This window comes from Stenella coeruleoalba, assembly GCF_951394435.1.
Source record: "Stenella coeruleoalba genome assembly, chromosome: 6".
Classification (NCBI taxonomy): domain Eukaryota; kingdom Metazoa; phylum Chordata; class Mammalia; order Artiodactyla; family Delphinidae; genus Stenella; species Stenella coeruleoalba.
Genome location: NC_137151.1, coordinates 66,693,009 through 66,710,801, shown reverse-complemented (window position 1 = coordinate 66,710,801; position 17,793 = coordinate 66,693,009). Strand labels below are relative to the sequence as shown.

General features: G+C 39.9%; 1 protein-coding gene across 13 annotated transcripts in view; it reads right to left on the bottom strand.

Moving 5' to 3' along the window:
- MYO3B (myosin IIIB) overlaps positions 1-17,793 on the bottom strand; it is a 506,873-nt gene that overhangs the window by 33,670 nt on the left and 455,410 nt on the right. For 11 of the 13 annotated variants that reach the window (XM_079925182.1, XM_079925171.1, XM_079925170.1 and 8 more), the window contains 3 exons: positions 7,560-7,666; positions 7,139-7,185; positions 4,942-5,444 (listed from right to left, as the gene is read on the bottom strand). In XM_079925182.1, the coding sequence (XP_079781308.1) occupies positions 5,306-5,444; positions 7,139-7,185; positions 7,560-7,666 (293 nt within the window). In that variant the 3' untranslated portion in view covers positions 4,942-5,305. Of the gene's footprint in view, positions 1-2,978; positions 4,151-4,941; positions 5,445-7,138; positions 7,186-7,559; positions 7,667-17,793 lie in introns of those variants that run through there. The other 2 variants (XM_079925176.1, XM_079925177.1) reach the window with 2 other exon arrangements.

Below are 17,793 nucleotides of genomic sequence, written 5' to 3'. Positions count from 1 at the left end.
AAGTTCTCTCTCTGCCCACTTTCTGGAGGGTTTTTATCATAAATGGGTGTTGAATTTTGTAGAAAGCTTTTTCTGCATCTATTGAGATGATCATATGGTTTTCCTCCTTCAGTCTGTTAATATGGTTTATCATATTGATTGATTTGCATATATTGAAGAATCCTTGCATCCCTGGGATAAACCCCACTTGATCATGGTGTATGGTCCTTTTAATGTGCTGTTGGATTCTGTTTGCTAGTTATTTTGTTGAGGATTTTTGCATCTATGTTCATCAGTGATATTGGCCTGTAGTTTTCTTTCTTTGTGACATCTTTGTCTGGTTTTGGTATCAGGGTGATGGTGGCCTTGTAGAATGAGTTTGGGAGTGTTCCTCCCTCTGCTATATTTTGGAAGAGTTTGAGAAGGATAGGTGTTAGCTCTTCTCTAAATGTTTGATAGAATTCGCCTGTGAAGCCATCTGCTCCTGGGCTTTTGTTTGTTGGAAGATTTTTAATCACAGTTTCAATTTCAGTGCTTGTGATTGGTCTGTTTGTATTTTCTATTTATTCCTGGTTCAGTCTTGGAAGGTTGTGCTTTTCTAAGAATTTGTCCATTTCTTTCAGGTTGTCCATTTTATTGGTATAGAGTTGCTTGTAGTAATCTCTCATGATCCTTTGTATTTCTGCAGTGTCAGTTGTTACTTCTCCTTTTTCATTTCTAATTCTATTGATTTGAGTCTTCTCCCTTTTTTTCTTGATGAGTCTGGCTAATGGTTTATCAATTTTGTTTATCTTCTCAAAGAACCAACTTTTAGTTTTATTGATCTTTGCTATCGTTTCCTTCATTTCTTTTTCATTTATTTCTGATCTGATCTTTATAATTTCTTTCCTTCTGCTAACTTTGGGGGTTTTTTTTGTTTGTTTTTCTTTCTCTAATTGCTTTAGGTGTAAGGTTAGGTTTTTTATTTGAGATGTTTCTTGTTTCTTGAGGTAGGATTGTATTGCTATAAACTTCCCTCTTAGAACTGTTTTTGCTGCATCCCATATGTTTTGGGTCGTTGTGTTTTCATTGTCATTTGCTTCTAGGAATTTTTTAATTTCCTTTTTGATTTCTTCAGTGATCTCTTGGTTATTTAGTAGTGTATTGTTTAGCCTCCATGTGTTTGTATTTTTTACAGATCTTTTCCTGTAATTGATATCTAGTCTCATAGCATTGTGGTCGGAAAAGATACTTGATATGATTTCTATTTTCTTAAATTTGCCAAGGCTTGATTTGTGACCCAAGATATGATCTATCCTGGAGAATGTTCCATAAGCACTTGAGAAGAAAGTGTAATCTGCTACTTCTGGATGGAATGTCCTATAAATATCAATTAAGTCCATCTTGTTTAATGTATCATTTAAAGCTTATGTTTCCTTATTTATTTTCATTTTGGGTGATCTGTCTATTGGTGAAAGTGGGGTGTTAACGTCCCCTACTACTATTGTGTTACTGTCGATTTCCTGTTTTATGACTGTTAGCATTTGCCTTATGTATTGTGGTGCTCCTATGTTGGGTGCATAAATATTTACAATTGTTACATCTTTTTCTTGGATTGTCCCCTTGATCATTATGTAGTGTCCTTGTCTCTTTTAATAGTCTTTATTTTAAAATCTGTTTTGTCTGATATGAGAATTACTACTCCAGCTTTCTTTTGATATCCATTTACATGGAATATATTTTTCCATCTCCTCACTTTCAGTCTGTATGTGTCCCTAGTTCTGAAGTGGGTCTCTTGTAGACAGCATATATATGAGTTTTGTTTTTGTATCTATTCAGCCAGTATATGTCTTTTGGTTGGAGCATTTAATCCATTTACATTTAAGGTAGTTATCGAATGTATGTTCCTATTACCATTTTCTAAATTGTTTTGGATTTGTTATTGTAGGTCTTTTCTTTCTCTTGTGTTTCCTGCCTAGAGAAGTTCCTTTAGCATTTGTTGTAGAGCTGGTCTGGTGGTAGTGAATTCTCTTAGCTTTTGCTTGTCTGTAAAGGTTTTAATTTCTCTGTTGAATCTTAATGAGATCCTTGCTGGGTAAAGTAATCTTGGTTGTAGTTTTCTCCCTTTCATCACGTTAAATATGTCCTGCCACTCCCTTCTGGCTTGCAGAGTTTCTGCTGACAGATCAGCTGTTAACCTTATGGGGATTCCCTTGTATGTTAATTGCTGCTTTTCCCTTGCTGCTTTTAATATTGTTTCTTTGTATTTAATTTTTGATAGTTTGATTAATATCTGTCTTGGTGTGTTTCTCCTTGGATTTATCCTGTGTGGGACTCTGTGCTTTCTGGACTTGATTGACTATTTTCTTACCCATATTAGGGAAGTTTTCAACTATAATCTCTTCAAATATCTTCTCAGTCCCTTTTTTTTTCTCTTCTTCTTCTGGGACCCCTATATTTCAAATGTTGGTGTGTATTTTGTTGTCCCAGAGGTCTCTGAGATTGTCCTCAATTCTTTTCATTCTTTTCTTTATTCTGCTCTGCAGTAGTTATTTCCACTATTTTATCTTCCAGGTCACTTATCTGTTCTTCTGCCTCAGTTATTCTGCTATTGATTCCTTCTAGAGAATTTTTAATTTCATTTATTGTGTTTTTCATCACTGTTTGTTTGCTCTTTAGGTCTTCTAGGTCCTTGTTAAACGTTTCTTGTATTTTCTCTATTCTATTTCCAAGATTTTGATCATCTTTATTGTCATTACTCTGAATTCTTTTTCAGGTAGATTGCCTATTTCCTCTTCATTTGTTTGGTCTGGTGGGTTTTTACCTTGCTCCTTCAACTGCTGTGTATTTCTCTGTCTTCTCATTTTGCTTAACTTACTGTGTTTGCGGTCCACTTTTCGCAGGTTGCAGGTTCGTAGTTTCCGTTGTTTTTGGTGTTTGCTCCCAGTGGGTAAAGTTGGTTTAGTGGGTTGTGTAGGCTTCCTGATGGAGGGGACTGGTGCCTGTGTTCTGGTGGATGATGGTGGATCTTGTATTTCTGGTGGGCAGGATTGTGTCTGGTGGTGTGTTTTGGGGTGTCTGTGAACTTATTATGATTTTATGCAGCCTCTCTGCTAATGGGTGGGGTTGTGTTCCTGTCTTGCTAGTTGTTTGGCATAGGGTGTCTAGCACTGTAGCTTGCTGGTCGTTGAGTGGAGGTGGGTCTTAGCATTGAGATGGAAATCCCTGGAAGAGCTTTCGCTGTTTGATATTATATGGAGCTGAGAGGTCTCTGGTGGACCAATGTCCTGAACTGGGCTCTCCCACCTCAGAGGCTCAGGCCTGACATCGGGCTAGAGCACCAAGACCATGTCAGCCACTCGGCTCAGAAGAAAAGGGAGAAAAAATAAAAGAAAGAAAGAAAGAAAAAATAAATATATAAAGTTATTAAAATAGAAAAAAATTATTAAAAACAAAAACATTATAAAGTAATTTAAAAAAAGAGAGAAAGATCAACCAAACCAAAAAACAAATCCACCAATGATAACAAGTGCTAAAAACTATACAAAGAAAAAAAAAAAAGGACATTCAGAACCCTAGGACAAATGGCAAAAGAAAAGCTATACAGACAAAATCACACAAAGAAGCATACACATACACACTCACAAAAAGAGAAAAAAGAAAAAAATATATATATATATTTAAAAAAAAGGAAGAGAGCAACCAAATCAATAAACAAATCTACCAATGATAATAAGCTCTAAATACTAAACAAAGATAAACATAAAACCAAAACAAACTAGATGCAGAAAGCAAGCCCCAAGTCTACAGTTGCTCCCAAAGTCCACCTCCTCAATTTTGTGATGATTCTTTGTCTATTCAGGTGTTCCACAGATGCAGGGTACATCAAGTTGACTGTGGAGATTTAATCCACTGCTCCTGAGGCTGCTGGGAGAGATTTCCCTTTCTCTGCTTTGTTTGCACAGCTCCTGGGGTTCAGCTTTGGATTTGGTCCTGCCTCTGCATGTAGGTCACCTGAGGGTGCCTTTTGGGAAGTCTGAGGTCTTCTGCCAGCGTTCAGTATGTGTTCTGTAGGAGTTGTTCCACATGTAGATATAGTTTTGATGTATTTGTGGGGAGGAATTGATCTCCATGTCTTACTCCTCTGCCATCTTGAAGGCGCCCCGCAAGAAGGATGTTAAGAACATCTTTTCTAGAGAAAGGGTCTTGTTAGGTTTTCATATCACACAGCAATCTCTCACATATTGTTGTGCACAGAGTAGTTACTCAAAACACTTGTTGTATTGAATCACACTGAGTAATATAATATATGGTAAAACATCATTACAATAGGACTAGGCCAAACTTCATTGAAAAATCAGAGCTTACGGTGTAAGAAAAGTGATTAATAGTCTATCACATATAATTGAAAGTAACTTTCCTGTCAGATATGTTGTATAACTAAGTCTCTCCACTCACTCAAGGGTGGGCATTTACTGGATGTCCTCTCTGTGCAAGGCACCATGCTAGGCTCTGTGCACAGAAAGGTGGACGAGACAAAATGCTTCCCTTGCAGCCACTCACAGCCTCATGGAGACAGCCAACCAGAGAATGGACAGTTACAAAACGATGTGACATGGACTCTGACAGGTCCAGATTTTCTTTCCATCTCTTTCCTTTCTTTTTACTGCCAAGTTGATGGGGGTGTCTTGGTAAGGTAGAATAAAGAGGCAAAGGCTTTATCAGGATAATAATTAGCAAGAGAGGGGTTCATTTGTCTTAAAGGAAGAACCTGAAAGATTCAGGCTCCCCTGAGCATGAAAAATTATCCTGGCCTCAGAGACCTTGAGTGTACTCCTCAAGGATGGGGGCACTCAGCAATGGAGCCCTGACCCTGGGGAGAGGCAGGATGGGGTAGAAAAGACCAGCAAAGGGGAAGGGGATGCAGTGTAGACGTGAGGAGGAAAGGGACTCCTGGATTTCCACAGGGGCGGATTCTGCATGGAATGACATGGTGGGAAAAATAAAGAAATACCATCAGTGTCCACACGTGAGACTGATACCCTCTTAGATGTTGGGGGCATGAATGATGGTTATTGCTGTAGTGGAGGTGTGCTCAGTGTCCCACAGGGACCCATGGGATGAGGAAAGGAGAGGTTGCCTAGGTCAGGCTACACAGCAGATGTGGGGAGGGTGACAGAGGTAGGAGAAAATGGTTTGAAATCTGAAAATTGTTCAGTAAGGCTCCAGAACAGACCACATGTCCATAGAAGCTGACCCCATTGCACGACTTTCTTATTAAATGACAATCAGTCAATTACCATGATTGTTCTTACCCTCAACAGACTTGGGGGGCAGGAAGTACAACTCAGTGCTGAGCAGAAGATGCTCCCTTTGAGGATGAAGAAAAAAAGAGAGGGTGGGCTGAGCTGTCTTCCTCGGGGATAGAGCCCACAGGTGACAGAGATTTGTAATAGTCATCTTCCCCATCAAGCACTTTGATTTTTCTGCAACAAAGGAAAGAGTTTCAGCAGAAAAAGAAAACAAGTGCAGCAGTCATCAATGGGGCAGCTTAAGTTGTGTGAGTACTGGGAACAGGGTTGGGCCCCAACACTGAGTCGGGGGGGCAGCTTACGGTAGCTCAGGGTCCCCCAGCCCGGAGAACTGGTGTCTGATCCACAAAGCCTTTCACATCTAGGTCACACACTAATAATGGGCCCAATTTAGTGGTATCTGGAAATTGTAATCATATTGCAACTTAAATTATGTGAATTAACTTGTCTGGTTCCCTCTAGATGAGAAAGTTCCCTTCCTGATCTTTATTTCTCAGACTAGTACCAATTACCTACCTCACTCCTATTCTTTTTTTTTCTTTTACATCTGTACCTTTTTTTTTTTAACATCTTTATTGGAGTATAATTGCTTTACAATGGTGTGTTAGTTTCTGCTTTATAACAAAGTGAATCAGTTATACATATACTTACGTCCCCATATCTCTTCCCTCTTGCGTCTCCCTCCCTCCCACCCTCTCTATCCTACCCCTCTAGGTGGTCACAAAGCACCAAGCTGATCTCCCTGTGCTATGTGGCTGCTTCCCACTAGCTATCTATTTTACGTTTGGTAGTGTATATATGTCCATGTCATTCTCTTTGTCCCAGCTTACCCTTCACCCTCCCTGTATCCTCAAGTCCATTCTCTAGTAGGTCTGCATCTTTACTCCCATCTTGCCCCTAGGCTCTTCATGAACATTTTTTTTTTTTTTAGATTCCATATATATGTGTTAGCATACGGTATTTGTTTTTCTCTTTCTGATTTACTTCACTCTGTATGACAGACTCTAGGTCCATCCACCTCACTACAAATAACTCAATTTCATTTCTTTTTATGGCTGAGTAATATTCCATTGTGTATATGTGCCACATCTTCTTTATCCATTCATCTGTTGATGGACACTTAGGTTGCTTCCATGTCCTGGCTATTGTAAATAGAGCTGCAGTGAACATTGGGGTACATGACTCTTTTTGAATTATGGTTTTCTCAGGGTATATGCCCAGTAGTGGGATTGCTGGGTTGTATGGTAGTTCTATTTTTAGCTTTTTAAGGAACCTCCATACTGTTCTCTATAGTGTCTGCATCAATTTACATTCCCACCAACAGTGCAAGAGGGTTGCCTTTTCTCCACACCATCTCTAGCACTTATTGTTTGTAGATTTTTTGATGATGGCCATTCTGACCGGTCTCACTCCTATTCTTAATCGAGATGCTAACAAGCAAATCAGCCACAAACTCTGCAGTGTCCCTGGCTAACCATTGGGGGAAATTATCCTTTGTGTACCTTTAAGGCCCACAGGTAGGGGAACGTGGGGAAGCAGCCTATTTGCACTGCATGGAGTGCTCTGATTCGTGGGAGAGTTTTATACAGCCTGATACACGTCTCAAATTATGAGGACAGTACAATTTCCTGGGATAATTATGAAAAATAACACTTGCCTTTTGGTGGCAATTTCAGTCTTTTCAGACAGAATAGATTCAAGTTTTGTATACTTGCTACTGTGAAAAGTAGTTTCCAGTGTCAATAATAGTGGTGATATCCCCACTGCATATTTTTAGAAGCCTCTCTGGAAAGGTTTGCATTTTCTATAATATCACAAAGGACCCCTTCTGTTTACAGTTGCTTAGAACTAAGAAGACAGATATTTACCCAAGTTTTCTTGGCTTCCTCTTGCTCCCTTGATATTCTAGAGCTCCCTGTGGAGAGGGCCAAGAACACACAGTCAAAGGAAAGCAGCAAGTCGTTAATTTTTAATTCAAAGTGATTTTGTGTTGAATGCAAGCAGATGCTGATAATATCAGAAGTCACAGCATAATTTTTTTGATCAAAGGGCTCAAGTGAGCCTGATGAAGCATGCATCTTGCTCGTCTTTGATAAACCACATCAATTATTCACCGTGAAGGCAGACATCCTGACATGAAAGCAACAGATAAAGGGCCTAAGCACATGTTCAAGAGGAGAGTATAAGAGAGTGGGGGCGGGGCTGGAGGGGCTGGAACAGGTATTAATAACAGAATTATTAACTGGAAACAAAGCCAGTGAAACAGCTTTATGGCCACTTTGAACTCACATTTAACTGGTTATAGTACATGGTGTCCTCAGGACTACTCAACATTTTGGGCTGCTGACATCTTCGGTGAGGTGTTCGCTGCTTCTGTGCAAGACCGCTTTCTGAATCTGCAACAGGATAGCAAAACTTTACTGTAAAGCATCTGAGGTTTTGGAAAAACTGAGTGTAAAATCGCTCATCACATAAATGCACATAGCAGAAACTCTGTCCTGTTTTAATGGGCACGTTAGAGCTTTGCTAATATTAGGAGAAATATCATGCTAAACACACACACACACAAACACACACAGATTGCTAAGTGTAAACAAGGGCAGCTGTCGAGGACTTTGCCTACATCTTTCTTATCTGAGTCAGCAGTCAAGAGTGAAGGAAAGAAAATTGGTTTGTCCATGCTGGTGAAGTAGAGGTTGGTGGTCAGCCTTTGTAGAGTAGAGAATGCCCTCTTGGTGAGATAACTCAGTTAAGGCAATGAAGGCAATCTGGGGCAGTTTGCACCACATCCTACAGTGAGAGTTCAAAGACATCTGGAGCACACACACTCTTGGGTAGATGAGAAGCAAACCTTTTGGTGGGATACATTTTGGGGGGATACATTTTGGAGGGCAAATGGCTTGAGCTAGTATTTTCTGAAATGCTTTGAACAATACCACTGATCCATGCAGTCTCTGGAGGTAGTGTAAAGGAGAAGGGGAAAGGATGATTGCACGATTTCAGGGAGCAGCCTCTCCATGTTAGTCCTGATTTTGGAACCCTGGACCAAGAGTGTACTAGAAATTAAGAAACCACAGGTCCAACAAAGTCATGATTTATTTCCCTTCCAAGCAGATGATTTTCATGAAATCTGCTGTCCTTTTGGCACTATATCTGAATCAGGATTCAGCAGTTCTAACTTCTTGCCAACACACACAAGCGTGCGCGCGTGCGCGTGCCTGCATGCACGCAAACACAGCCACCATAAAATATTGCTCATGAATGTCATGGTTTGGAGAAGACATATCACTTTCTTGGACCAAGGGTATACCATAAACTAATTATTTATAAAAAAGAGTTGGAGCTTTGTATTTGGAATCATAGCTTGATTTCATTAGAGATTCCTACCATACAAGGAAATTCTAGGGGAATTTTCTAAGTGAAGAATGACTCAGCAAGGACCACAATGAAGAGTGAATTATCAATTTCCTAAGTATGAAGTTTTGCGTCTTTTTTTTTTTTTTTTGAATTGGAACATATCTATGTTTGAACAAGACTATTAGAACCATACAGGACTTTAGGAACCATCCATTCTAAATACCCATTTTTTCACAAAAGGAAAAAATGAATGACACACCCCAGTTCAAGTGGCAGAGCGGGGACCCAACCTTAGATCTCTTACCTCCTGTTCTGGCAGTTAAAAAAAAAAACTACAGTATATTGTCTTTCTTAATAAAAAAATTGTTTTAAAAAGTCAAATTTAGGGCTTCCCTGGTGGCGCAGTGGTTGAGAGTCCGCCTGCCCATGCAGGGGACACGGGTTCGTGCCCCGGTCCGGGAAGATCCCACATGCCGCGGAGCGGCTGGGCCCGTGAGCCACGGCCGCTGAGCCTGCGCGTCCGGAGCCTGTGCTCCGCAACGGGAGAGGCCACAACAGTGAGAGGCCCGCGTACGGCAAAAAAAAAAAAGTCAAATTTAAGTAAAAGTAAGCTCCATGAAAAAATATTAATTAGCATAGCCATATGATGGTGCTTGCAGAAGGTTCCAATAACCTTAACAGACATCCCTGTCCACATCTTCAGGAACTGTGCAGAGAACAGGATTCAAGCCTCTTGTACTGGCGTCATCCTCAGAGTACAAGGAATCCAGAATTGATAAGGGTACTTTCTGATAGTTCCAACATACCTACCTCCATACGCTTTATGAAGTTCATATTCTGTAATATGGTAGAACATAAGGTTGTGAGGTTCTTTTGTTATCTCCTCTGATTCATAGACTAATGAACAGAAACATCTAGAGTTAAGGTTGCCGGTGTGAGCATGCACTGGAGATCTGACATCTACTCCCTCTTAGACTTTCTACTATTACAGGAATTCCAAACTTGACAACTCAAAAGACTGATCTTAAATAGTTTTGGGGTTCAGCTGACGTTCAGCCCCATTCAGTCGGACTTTATGTAAAGTTTACAATTGATCAGAAGCTTTTATTTTATATTCTTAACTGGGAATGCTTACTATAAGACGTGGTTCTCAACTTTTGCTCTTGATGAACTTGCTGTTTCATAGGTGGGTGTTCTTTTCCTGATTCTTAGAAAGAATTCAGTTATTGGATTGAATTTTACCTATTTTAACATTTCCCATAAATTAAGACAAACTGTTGGTATCTGGTGGTATCTATACCATACTAGAATCTAATGTAAGCTGGTGTCTGATTTAGCATCAAAATTTTTTTTTTTTTTTTTTTTTGCGTTACGCGGGCCTCTCACTGTTGTGGCCTCTCCCGTTGCGGAGCACAGGCTCCGGACGCGCAGGCTCAGCGGCCATGGCTCACGGGCCCAGCCGCTCCGCGGCATGTGGGATCTTCTCGGACCGGGGCATGAACCCGCGTCCCCTGCATCGGCAGGCGGACTCTCAACCACTGCGCCACCAGGGAAGCCCTAGCATCAAATTTTAATTTTCATTATTTTAACTTTAATATCTCCATATTTCATGATGTTTTGCAAGAAGTGCCACAACTTCCAGGTGCTTTGCCATTGGAACAAATCTGAGTATCACTGATATATGATCGATCACAAGCAGCCAAATAAATAATTGGGAAATGAATCATTATTCAATTACTGCTGTTGGAACAACTGGATAGCAATATGCAAAAAATGTAACTTAAATATACACCTTATAAAACTTATTCTATATGTAAAGAACTTTGCTCAGTATTGTAGGGAAAACAACAAGGAAAAAGACAAGGTCCCTGACTTCAGTCTAATAGAGGACCTTGAGTCTTAAGAGGTTAAGTGACTTGCCTAAGGCCATAGCTATTGCTGTTGGACTCAAATTAATTTTTTTTAATTCTAAATCTTTTACTTTTCTCAATATACTTCTTGATTCTCACCAGCCACAATAAATTCCAGATGAGCTATATAGTTAAACATTTTAAACATTCCCATAAAAACTTTAGAAGGAAATGAAATAGACTATATATCTTAAATGTGGAAGAAGATATTAGGGACAAGGATGGGTTCAATTATATTAAAGTGAAGTATTCTATATGATGGACAGTAACAAAACCTTAAGATGAAAGGAAGTGCAACAAAAGATAAAAACAAATTTAAAAATATAGACACAGAAGTCTATTATCCATAATGTGGAAAGGCTGAGGCAAGAGAAAGATGGAGAAATATTTATACATGTTGAAATGCAATTATGATATGAGATATTGAAAAACATTCAGCCACCTTGACAAAGAGCTTCAATTAAAGCAATTACTACTGTCTTTCTATTAATTAGGATAAATCAAAAAGTAAAAAGACAGTGTGAGAGAGGCCCCAGGTGCACAGATGAGTCCATAGGCTCCACTTCTCCTGAAGTTACCTGACAATAGATAACAAAAGCTAAGCAACTTGTTCCAAGGAACATGTCCCAACAAAGTAAACCAAAAGAGAAAAAAATACCATTTGTATGAAGATGGATATAATACTTTAACAGAAAAAAGCTAGAACAATACTTTCTTTAACAGAAAAAAGCTAGAAACATGATAAATATTTGATAATTGGGGACAAGTTAACTCTGAGATATAAATATGATGTCATACCATAAAGGCACCAATGAGGATAAATATGGGTATGATACTGATAGATGAAAATTCAAAGTTCAGAAAAAGAAGCAAATACAAAATAGCATATGGCACACTGATTAAATCTAAATATGTGTGCACTTTGAGAAGTTTGTCATGATTTTTTTCCCTTAAAGATTTAAAAATAAAAAATGAGGCATGTTGGACAAAAATTATGATTTCTTTCAATATATAAAGAAACTATAGGTAAGAAAGGCTAAATCTGTACGTGGCAGAGTGGAAGCTTAACCTCTGTCTTCTGGCTCTTGAGCCAGTTTGCTCATAGGAGATACAAAACAATAGGGTTACCTGGCACTTTCCTAGTTCATTTGACTAGTTTATGTAGATAAGCTGGGCAGTTCAAGTTTGAAGATATACATTAGAATATGAGTTATTACTTTGAAGACAATGATGTTCATATTCTGTAAGTAGCCAACTTCCATCTCACATAAATATTTGTTAAGCCAGGCCAAATTCTCCAGTTTGTAATACTCTGGGTGCTACCTACCTGTTGTGCTTTATAAAAGTATATCATATCATGGATACCAGCTTGAGCTTAACATAGGTTCTCTTTCCTTTCAGGAACCCCTGTACATTTCTTTTCCCCCTGCACTTTTTGATTTCATAGTTGAGACCTTGAATACACCCTTCTCTTCTGAGTTGTCACAGAGCTCTATAATAAACTGGAGAGAAATCTGTCAGAAAATGGAAGAAATATGGAGAGAGTTTCAAGAGCACCAGGAAATGCATACTCCTTATTCCCTAATTCCAGATCACTGTGTGGCGGCACAACTGGCCAAGTCCTTGGTGAGAGACAAATGGCTGAATTTAGTTGATAGCTTTGTTCCGTAACTTTAAACAACTGGTTTGGAAATTTAATATTTCAATTTTCTTTATTGAACATGCAGGTATATCCAAACTAGAGTTGCCAGATCAAATACAGGGTACCCAGTTAAATTTGAATTTCAGATAAACAACCAATACCTTCTGAGTGTAAGTATATATTCAGAACATACTTATATTAAAAAGTGATTGGTTGTTTATCTGAAATTCAGATCTAGCCAGGTGTACTTTTTTCCCCCTAAATCTGGCAACCCTAATTCAAACACAATTTTAGTTACAAATGAGGCTTTTTGTTCTCTCTCAGGGTCTCAGAGATGAAGAAGGAAATGACTTCCTTTACTCTATTTGACTTGCTGAGTTACAGCTATTTTGGCCACAAAGGCTCTTGCCTAACATTGTCCCCTAACACTTAGTTTCACTTTCCATCACCCATTACAGATGTGCCAGTTCTGGTAAATTTCCTAGCTGGGCTTGCAGCAGGGGAAGGACAACCACAGGGACGGCAGGATGGCACATGCAGCCCAAATATTCCCCGTCCTGGGTGGGACAGTATGGATTCCAGGTCCCTGAGGAGTGGACAGGCAGTGAGCAGGGTTCTTGGGAGGGGGCATACTGGGAGAGCCATAGTCTTTGCACCGTCCTTGAGGGCCTCTGCAGACAGGGATACTTTCTGAGCAGTATGACTGCTGATCTGATTGCCATTTTGTGGATGAGGCATTCCCAGCGTCACTTGCCAAGTAAAGCATCCCCCTGAGCCCTTGAGGTAAACACAGTGTTCAGCGTTCCAGATTTACAGATGGCAAATCCTGTACAGAGTTACGAGATACACCCTACTTAGGGTCATTTTCTTCACACTACAGTAGATGTTCAGCTTTTTAAAATACCAGTGCTCTGATCAGGACCTTGATAGATCTATCTATCTATCTATCTCATATACATATACATCTACATATATATATATAAACACATATTTTATCTCCTTAGGTGGTTCTAATGTGCAGCCATGGCTGAGAGACAAGGTACTAGACCATCTTAAATCTTCCCTTCCCAATAACAACCACACTGGCAGAAAGTCTGCAATAATCTGCACTACCTTAAAAATGCAGTCTTTGGAAAATTATGGAATTATGAAATCTATGGAATTAGGGTTGCCAGATTTAGGGAAAAAAAAAAGGACACTGAGCTAGATTTGAATTTCAGATAAACAACCAGTGTGTTGTAAAGCATTTGCTCCTGATCTGCTGAGGCATGGGCTATGTCAGGGATGCTCAGAGCCTTGACAGGGAGTAGAAGGGGAGAAATTATGTCTGGTAGTTCAGAGATAATTCAATTTTAAGTTATGACATGGAGGATGATAACCTCTGTGGTTAGGCTCCTTGCTTTTATATCTAAGGGGTCTGAAGCCCAGGGAGCTTGGGGCCCTCTGCTGGTCTCCCCTCAGGGCCTAAGCCTTGGACTCAGGTCTTTTGATTCAAACCTCAAGGCCCAGGCCATGGCCTCTATGACAATGCTTTTTCTTTAAATGAGACGTTCTTATAAGTTTTCACCTTACCACATCTAACTTCGGGAGGGACGAAGGAATTCAGTAGGCTTTTGTAAAACACACACACACAACCAGAAAGAGAGATTTTCTCCTGGGGTGCATGTAATTCAGATCTTCCTTTCTAAGATGAAAGGAAAGCTACAAATTTTCCCAGTTGCCATGTTATGTCATGAACAATCTTCTTCAAAATTGCAAAACTGCTACAAAGAAAATATCCCTGAGTTAAATTAGTGCCTGTGGAAGATGGTGGAGTTATAAATTTTCTATATGGAATTCTCCCCTTATTAGTTAGGGAAGTGGTAATAACTTCTGCTAAAACGATTTCACAGCTCAGGTCCTGGCACACACTCAACAAACAATGAATGAATGAACGAATGAATGGTTACTATTCATCATTCTTGTTAAGGTCTGTTGTATCTCTGTGGTCCACTCTTTATTTCTGTCAATTAGAATATTATTGCCAAGGACTTTCTTATCCTGGGACATCTCTGGGGAACCTTAGTCTACCAAGGAGAGCGATGAAATTGGCCTTTTAAAAACAAGGTTCATTAAGTATTTTTTTCTTAATATCCTTTCAATATTTTTTCTAGGAATATGTATTCACTTTTTTAGCCAGAAAAACCAAAATCAAAACTTAATCATTCATCTAATTTGTTACTACTTTTCCCCACACTTAACAATAAAGTCATAAATGTTTTCCCATGATTTAATCTACTTTAAAAATAGTATTATACTTCTAGAGTTACATTTTTTAAAGTAATGAATGAACATGATGTTCAAATAAGCAGTGAAAAAAAAAAAAAACCCAATCCCATTCCCATAATAGTAGCAAATGATGGAACAAGTTTCTTATCTGTCTTCCAGTTTAGTCTAAATGGCATCATTTCTAATAGTTGCATGCTATTTCATTTTATGAATGAACCGTGATTAACTTATACAGTTTCCTGTTTTGGGCATGGAAGTTGTTTCCAATGTTTTTCTCTAATAAGCAATGCTGTGAGGAACATACTTGCAGTTTGATCTTTGATAATTCACATTATTTTCTTAGGATAAATCCCTAGAAGGAGAATTACTGGCCGAAGACTATACATATTTTAAAAACTTAAAATTTTATTTCCAATTGCCTTCTAGGAAGTGTGGGTAGCAAAATATACTTCTACCACCTGTACCCGACATTACCTGTTTTTGAAGGCCTTCACCAGCATGGGTCAGCATCTTTAAGAAAAGGCCTGACAATTCAATAGGTGAAAAAATGGCACGTCATTTGTTCTGATTTGCATTTCATTGATTACTTGAGAGGGTAAGTGCCCTTCCTTTCCCCCTTCCCATGTTATTAGCCATTTGTGTTTCAGGATTCCTCTTGAGTTGGAAGCAGCAGCAAAGTTCAAAGGTCCCGGCTGGACCTAAAAAGGATGGAACTAGTTGCCTGTCTGGTGTGAAAGGATGAGAGGTCCCATTGGCTAGTAGGTGTAGAGATGCCCATTTTTCAAAATTACCATGTTGTGGGAAAGTATTTCTCAAACTTCTGCATTCATCTGCCACTTCAGTATTTTTTGCTATATTCGAGACACCTGTACTATTCTTTATTTAATATTTTAAAATCAGCCAATTTCTTTTTCTCTTAAATACATTTCTTTAAAAATGAAACTACTACTGTAAAGGGAAAACACGTGTCATTTGCCATAAATAGAAGTAAACCGTAAAGTAAATACAGTAAGAACAAAACAATATTCTCACAGCTGAGCTAGGTTCTGTTTCCCACAGAACATTCTGGGCTTCTTAAAGGTTTGTTAAAAAGACAGGTGAGTAAATGTGAGAGGAACGTAAGACATACTAACATCACTATGACTTTCTCCTTAACCTGAAGAATTTAAACTGAGGACTGTAAAAGGAGTAACTTTCTTCTACACAATTCAGTGTTATTTAAGGTCACATCCACACACCATGTAAAATCAACTTGCAGACCACCAGAGGTCCATGTCCCACACTTTGAGAAACATGAATGTTACAGAAGAAAAAAGAAGTCAGAAAAGCCTGACTATGAATCCCATCTCTAGCACTTGTTAGAAGTCTGAACTCACTGATGATGATCACGCAAGTAAGGTTGTAGTGAGGATGACAGATAATGTATGGAAAGAGAAAGCATGGCACCCGAGGCAGAGCAGGTGCGCCTAAGGGGTTGTCGTGATTCTTGTTATATGAGAGTGATTCTCCGTCCTGGTTGTACATTAGTATCACCTGAAGGCCTTTTGAAAAACACTGACGCCTCAGCCTTATCCCTGGAGATCCTAATTCAGTTGGTTAGGGTTAGGTCTCTGGCATTTTTATTGTTTAAAAAATGACCCTCCCGGGCTTCCCTGGTGGCACAGTGGTTGGGAGTCCGCCTGCTGATGCAGGGGATACGGGTTCGTGCCCCGGTCTGGGAGGATCCCACATGCCGCGGAGCGGCTGGGCCCGTGAGCCATGGCCGCTGAGCCTGCGTGTCCGGAGCCTGTGCTCCGCAACGGGAGACGCCACAACAGTGAGAGGTCCGCGTACCGCAAAAAAAACAAAAAAACAAAAAAAACCCTCCCCCTTTCAGATGATTTTAATTTGTAGCCAGGGTTGGAAAAACCAGATATTAACTCTTTCCTAAGAGCTTAGGTTGATTTTGCAGATTAGCTAGCTGCATCTTGAAAAGTTGGCCTAGGGTCAGAGAGGTTTTGAGATGGCAGAAGGAATTCTGGGAAGGGGAAGCATCTCCATTAGAGCTCCCGGCATCGTCAAGCATTTTCTTTGCACTGGAAGCTGCATCAAATGGCTTGAGCCCAAAGCAGACATTAATTTCCCTGGACACTGGGAAAATCATTTCTCTTATTCCAAGAGAACAGTTTTGCTGATCATGGAAACATGTCTGGTTTCCAGAGGTACGATGCTGCTCAGTGCTCTTCTCGAGGGTTCAGTATGAATGCATGACAAAGCTGAAAAGCCTTTTGGACCTAGTAAGACTCCTTTTAAAGCAAAACATAAAACTCAGGTGTCAGGAAATTTGAAACTAGACAAAAATGTTTAAAATGTGCAAGCTTAGAATCAGTTATACAGATTCTAATGGGTTGCTGTTGGTTTTCTTTTTGTTTTACTTTGCATAGTGGTCAGATTGTTTGTATCATGTCCCATCTCTCTGCTTTTAGGAGTTTTCTAACTGCTTATTTTGATGTCTCACAATATTCCTTTCCAGCCAGGTGTCTTCATGTGGGATGACTGACTTCCTCTGTACCCTCCCTGACAATGGCTCTTCTCTAACTTTGGTCCTGTGGGGGGGGGGGGGCAGGAATTAAGGCCAAAATGGCCACCCAAACTGTGCCCAGTGGGAAAACGGCATTAATTCAGCTTTTTCAAAAATGTCAACATAAAAAAAAAAATCTAAGACCTGTATCTGATGCTTAGTGGACCCATGGCGCCAGGCAGCAGGCTGGGAGATATCATTTCTGGAGCTCCTAATGAGATGCAAATCACCTAGTGAACTCCTCGGGAGCTGGGAAACAATGTCCTAGGTAAAAGCAGATAAAAATGGAACAGAAGAATGTCTTTGAAGATTGGAACGACATTTTGAATGCTTGTATGGGACACCAGATAGTGCTGGTTTTTACTATACTAATTGTGAATGGGTCTTTGATTCCTCGTGGCAGGGGATTCCGGGGTGTTCATCCCCAGCTCTGCCTGGCTCTCTAAATTGGGTACCTGGTTCCGGTACCTGCTGTTAGCGTGCAAAGGGCCGGTCAGCTGTAGTGACACCAGCACTGGACTTGGGGTCAGAAGGCCTGGGCGTAGTTCAAGTTCTGGAACTTACTGGTATGTGACCTTGGGTGAATTGCTTAGCCCCCTGGGCTGCCATGTTTTATCTGTGAAACAGGGGGTTGGACTGATATAGTGATTTTTTCAAGAGGGTGGTGATGTGGGACATTACAGCTGTTCTTGCCTGGAGATTCTGAGCTGTTCTCCTAGGAGTCATGCTCCTTCCCAATGTGTGAGCAACTGTGTGCAGTGAAAAATGTACGTGATGGAGGTTTGT